This window comes from Ixodes scapularis, unplaced genomic scaffold (assembly GCF_016920785.2).
Source record: "Ixodes scapularis isolate PalLabHiFi unplaced genomic scaffold, ASM1692078v2 PGA_scaffold6__148_contigs__length_123643588, whole genome shotgun sequence".
NCBI classification, from domain to species: domain Eukaryota; kingdom Metazoa; phylum Arthropoda; class Arachnida; order Ixodida; family Ixodidae; genus Ixodes; species Ixodes scapularis.
In genome coordinates this window covers 93,610,128-93,616,525 of record NW_024609881.1, presented here as the reverse complement: position 1 = coordinate 93,616,525, position 6,398 = coordinate 93,610,128, and the positions used below count along the sequence as shown (strand labels likewise).

Genomic DNA, 6,398 nt, shown 5'->3' with positions numbered 1-6,398 from the left:
AAATTGTCGTCATAATCTATCTTCATAAGCATTAGAACAAAAAAAGAACTTCATCCTTAAAGTTCCAGAAAAAATAAATCGGTTGGTACCCCGGTTCTATAAATTAGGCGTACAGGTTTAATCCATTGTCAGACGCAAAATATATGATGATTAAATACCGTTTAGTTAATCTTGTTATAATAAGACAAGTTTCTCCCACAATTCCAATTAATAATGTACAAATAACTGGATAAGTAATATTTTATCTAAAGACATAATTCAATATTACATCTACGTGCTTGGGTTGACGATTAGATTATAAAAACAGATTAATAGAATTCCTGGAAAACGGTAGCAGGCCCCACTGGTGCAATTTTTATATTTATAAGTAGATTGTAGCAACGCCTTAGATTAAACTTTAAAAACTATGTTTCATTCGTTTAATTTCGAAAAAAAACAAAAAAAAAACACGAACACTACATTTCTAGTCAAGTAAAAAGTAATTTTTTTGTGTGTGTGTTTTTTAACTCTATTTGCGATTCCAGTTCACTATAGGTGGCGCCACTCGATTTCTAAAATGGCGGTTTTAGTGAGGGTCGAAGACGCGTGCCGGTATACCCGTTGCTGAGCCTGTCTAGTGTGCTGGCTTCACCTGAGCGACACAAATTATTCCTGCTTATACGAGGAAACTAGGGTGTTATAAGCACGGGTTACCTTCTTATTCTGAAGAAAGAAACGGTGTTTAGCGTAATATTTATGCCAGGAGGAACGTTTTAATACTGAAACAAAACCGAAACTAGCCTCTTTTTTTTAATTTAATATCTCGGTATAGGTGCTAATTTTGGCTTCTTTAATAAATTAAGATGTGTCTCACAGCATAATTATTCAACTAACGTTGTTCGCGGAAAATTCATTTTGTGGCGTACGTCTCCGATCCAGGCAGTTCAAGATATTTTCGAGTCCAGTGTCCCTTTAGAGACAAGGTATTTTATACCCCTTAGTGGTGACATAGAATATTGCATTTGTTGAAAAACATCCGTGCTGATATTTGTGTGTGTGTTCCTGCTACCTTTTTTCGCTCGGATAATTGCCATGTGAAACAATGAACTGCGGGCCTTTTAATGGGTTTGGAGGTATTTATATGAATGATTGCTTTAGCGTTATTCCCAAGCACAAGAATAACGGAATCAATCTGAACTTTACAAAATATCGCCATGGATGATGAGTGAATATGTTCATAAAACGTTTAAATTAAGAAACGCTCTTCTCACGACGAAACCCAAAAACGAAATCGGAGTCAGACAGTGCGTGTGTGTTTTTTAAAGTAACGCTAACGCATAGGAATTTATATTACATCCAGCTTTGACTGTTTGTCTATCTTGATGACGATTTTTTAGTTGTATATGCTAAAAAGAAAACAAAATGAGACGTTCCTGGAAAGACTGTGGTTACATGGCGTATTTTTGCGATCGTGGCGTTTATTGGGAGCCTGCAGTGCCGCAATTTGTGTTAATAATAATAATAATAATAATAATAATAATAATGAAATTATGATATTTTAATACGTAGTTTCTCAAGCTCTAATATTTTTTGTTGCTTATGATCTAATTTCAAACGCGCGAACAAGTATGGCACTCAAAAATGTGCAGCTTATCGTCACTGCATGGTGTCATTTGCAGACTTCATAATTAACAAGTTATAAAAAAATAGTCTAAAATCAATGAAAACATTCTATAGCCAATTTGAGAAATCCATATAAAAATACACAAACTGCAATGGGTAAAACTACCAAAATCGAGACTTTTGGCAATCGGCAAAAACTTCCAAGGGCGCCGTCAGTCCTTCCGCACAAAATTCGCCCCCCCCCCCCCCCCCCCTCTGAAAAAAAAAAAATAATAAGAATATTAAATAAATAAACGAATTCTTTTTTTAGTTACTATTATTTTTAGAACAATTTGTTTCTTTAATTTTTACGCGCCGTCTTTTTCCTAATTTCAGCCTTTCCAGTTCGAAGGAACGCTTACCCGCTTGCCTGTCTGTTCACAGCAGCACGTTTCGTTGGCGTTGGAAACCGGTGAAGCAGTACTGAGTTTTAGTATTGTGTATACGAGCGAAAGCAAGCTCTGTGTGTTTGTGTTGCGTTTTCTACACTGCGCGTGCACAAAAATACGGTCTTGGATTGGAGCTTGGCGACGACGCGCACGCACAGCGTGGAGCACGCAACTCTAATGCAAACGCACAGCGCTTGCGTTTGCTTCAACACGCAACACTAAAACTCTGTAATAAGGTACATTCCCATCCCGGCTGCAGCGCTACATTGGGACAATGAAGAGTGTTGTTTGCATTAGGAAGTTACATTTCGCGAGCCATGATCCCGAGGAGTTCCGCTGTGCCCGCTGAGCAGGAGAATCGGAAGACCCTCACTAGAGCGCTTCCCTTTTCCGCCGCTGGACGGCGAGTAACGAGCTGGAGACGCGAATACTTTGTGGTACGAGACGACAATGGCGAGGACTTCTTCGATGGCTGTATTGCTCGCATAGTACTCCGCTGAATGCTATATTGACATGTTTGTTCCTGTAGACAGAAAAAAAAATACGTTATTGTCTTTTCAGAAGAATGCTTATTGTTATTGTGTTTTCAGAAGACAGAAAAAAAATACGTTATTGTGTTTTCAAAAGTATTCTTGATCACTGCTGGATTTTTATGCTTCTTCCAAACCAATGAGTTTACCGCCATATCGACGCGGGATTGTTGTGAACGTACTCGGCATATATAATGGCAGACCTCGTCGCAGGGAGTATTTCAAGCCCCACGCATTATTGTTATTTAGAAGTGTTTACTTACTAAACTAGGTCTGTAAAAGCGTTCCCAATAGGGTGCTAACTAAAAAATTGTGACATATGAGAAGTTCGAAAATTACAAACTTTGTTTTCAACAAAATGAAAATGCGAGCGTCTACAGTCCTGCATGGTCAAATGTACTTAGAATCCTTGCCGGCAACACTCAAACAAGGGCTGCCCCGATCTGCCAATTTCACAAATTTGAAATTATCCTCAGAAAATACAAAAGATGTTCAAACCATGACTTCAATGCAACCTTACTCGACATATATTTCTGAAGGTCTTGCTAAACTTACAGAAATATCCAGTCAAAAATTAACATTGTACAAGGATCTTCACAAATGCCCAACATTTGAAAGTCATGGCTGCGTCATGGAGGTACTAAATAATCAATTTGAACTTTATACAAATAATCGCAGTACAAATCAAGAGCTGACATTGGAAACATCATGCTCTCGCCGTTTTTTTTTTTTTTTTTTTTAGGGCTGCCCTTGACCTGCTGATCAAGTCATCAGAAGCGGCTTCAAGTGAATGACCACAGAACCTAAGATGGCAGAAGACTCCACGCTGTCAACCGAACAAGGCAATAGAGCGCCTGTCACAACAGCGCAGTTCCACGCTCAAGACGCAACACAAGAAGAGATACTGACGACCTCCATGACAATACTGACACAGGCCACGCACACCCTTCTCTCGGGTTTCTGCAACGGCAGTACTCCCTGCAAGACAAACACATCTGGAGCACCGTTTCTGAATCACGAAGAGGACTATGCGGAGTACTATGCGAGCAACACAGCCCTCGAAGAAATCCTCGCTATTGTCGTCCCTATCCTATTCGGGGCCATCGCCGTTGTGGGATTCTTCGGCAACGCCCTGGTGGTCCTGGTGGTCCTCTGCAACCCACAGATGCGATCTACGACCAACATCCTCATCATCAACCTGGCAATGGCTGACCTGCTCTTTATCGTCTTCTGCGTCCCCTTCACCGGGTGGGACTACACCCTCAACTACTGGCCATTTGGTGACGTGTGGTGTCGAATCGTGCAGTATCTAGTCATCGTGTGTGCTTACGCCAGTATCTACACCCTAGTGCTTATGTCCTTCGACCGGTTCCTCGCCGTAGTTCATCCGATAAGGTCGATGTTCATCAGGACGGAACGCAACGCCTACCTTGCCATCCTTCTGATGTGGGTCGTCATCCTGTTGGCTTGCCTCCCTGTGCTCTTCTCCCACGGGATGGTCATCGTTGACGACACCTTCGCCTATTGCACTTTTTTGGCACACATGGGCTACAGCATAGTGGCCTTCCAGCTATGCTTCTTCATGACATCTTTCCTTGTTCCCCTCGCCTTGGTCTTCATTCTGTATGTCCTGATGCTGAAGAGGCTCTGGTTCGGTGTGACACCGGGAGGAAGAGTCAGCGCGGAGAGCGTGCGATCCAAGCGGAGGGTGACGCGACTGGTCGTGGTGGTTGTGGTGGTGTTCGCCGTCTGCTGGTGCCCTGTCCAAGTGGTGCTTGTGCTGAAGAGCGTGGACCTATACGGCCAGCCGATGAACCCTTTGAGGATAGTGATACAGATAGCGTCTCAGGTCCTGGCGTACACCAACTCGTGTGTGAATCCTTTCCTGTACGCGTTCCTCTCGGAGAACTTCAGGAAGAACTTCCGGAAGATCATCTTCTGCTGCCCGAAGGCCATGACCGGCTCCGGGTCGACGAGGACTAGGATCGGCGACGATACCGAGCGTACGGAGCGGGAGACGACGGCGACCTGCATCACCGCGTCGTCCAAGTTATCGAACGACATCCTCTAATGTCACCGCTATCATTTGCACCTTAATGAACTCGGGCTCGGTTCCAAATGGCAACATGTACAGCTTGTAACGAGAAATTCGATTATGGTCCTTCTCGTCGCCAAACTCTAATGTGGTTCATGGACACGTCAGCAGATGGCATTACTCATATGATGTATTGTGAAAGCGACAATAATATTCTATGGTTACAGAAGCTGGTCCACTTCATTTATTTTCCGAGTGCCTCAACACATTAGAGCTGCCTTCACTTTATTGCCATACGTTTTACGTTTAGGTTTTGATTATGAATCACTTTAGAAATGCTGTAATTAGAATAGAACTCTCTGTATAGAGAAAAAAAATTTTTACGGCAAAAATGTTGTGAATATACCAAATGAAAAATGACGCGGGGGTCAAATCAGATACTATAAGCTAATGTCTGGTCCCGACACGTATCTTTGTCACCCAACGACGAGAATCAGACCACCCATAGTGCGCCCGACTCAAAACCCGAAGCTATTGGAAAACGAAAGAAGCCAAAGAACTAAACATAACGGGTTGAACATGCGTAACACAAACAAACCACCTGTCATATGTGTATAGAGTGTTTTTTTTATTTGCATTCAGTTGCAATGCGTATTGTCAGACATGTCGAGTGAACTGAAATTAACAATGAGCAGTCCCGTGTAAATCCAGAATAGTCACAGCGACAACTAGGACACCTCACGGCGAAGTCGTCGAACATCGACGCCGCGTTTACGCACCGTGGAGTCTTGACGGCAGGGTAGAAAGAAAAAAAAAATCAAGATGATTCAAATCGTATTTTAAGTTTCTGCGCTTTTACCATAAAGACTGATATTATTTTTTTAATCAGAATTAAACGTGTATTATGTAACGAAGCTTGATATGTGAGTTGCAAGCAAAAAGCGGTGCTCCTGTGAGGCAAGAGCGAACAAAAACAGCGACCTACGTATTCTTTCGACTTCGTGAGGAGCGTGCTGCCCAGTAGCAAGCTAAAGAGAACGGGAATGAAAAAAAAAACAATAGAATTACGCGTGCCCGCACGCGTGCACTGTGAGTATATGAAATAACATCCCGGCAGACAAGTTGCCGCGACGGCGCGACTAGGCGCGACGCACTGTTGCCGCGCCTCCTTCCTACCATACCGCAGCCCAGCCCATTGTTAGACAAAAGCAACGAGCGAAGAAAGCGTTGCCGTGGGGCTACCGCCGCGCTCTAGTTCAAAATCCATTCTTCTATGCTCCGCCGACAGAGAATTACAAGAACAAAGAGTCCACAAAAACAAGGAAGACAGGACGTCTTCGTCCTTTATCTTGGTTTCTGTTTACCCAAGGTTGTAACGTTAGTAACACTTTCTTTTGTCGAACCATAAAAGCTTTGTTTTCTCTCGAAGCCGGCCTCACGAATAAAGGCCGCAGTGGTAATGTGTGCATGCACAAAACCAACTCGGTTGAAATTGTTTAAAAAAATGCAGAAGAAAAAAAGGGGCATTCTCAGTGGTGTCGTCTTTCACTATACTTTGTTTCATCTCAAGTCCAGTTCGCAGCCGACGCTATACGAGCTGATGGGACCAAGGAGACAGCTTCGAGAGCTCGCCATTATGGTGTTCGTCATGTTGCGTGTTCTATCATCACATAATCAATCATAAACAGAAAAGCACTATAGTGACTTGCGCTTTTGAAGCTACTTGATTAGTCCTATTAGCTCGTAGTATCAGCCGCGTCTGAACTTAAGCTGAAACGACGTATAGTTCAGTGCTGTTTCGCT

The 6,398-nt window shown here is 42.9% G+C and overlaps 1 protein-coding gene across 1 annotated transcript; it reads left to right on the top strand.

Annotated features, from left to right (window-relative positions):
* The first annotated feature begins 3,309 nt into the window (after positions 1-3,309).
* On the top strand, positions 3,310-4,818 carry LOC8041765 (allatostatin-A receptor). The gene has a single exon (XM_040219429.2). It carries the CDS (start codon positions 3,351-3,353, stop codon positions 4,629-4,631), a length of 1,281 nt encoding a protein of 426 aa, XP_040075363.1. The 5' UTR covers positions 3,310-3,350; the 3' UTR covers positions 4,632-4,818.
* Positions 4,819-6,398: the final 1,580 nt, after the last annotated feature.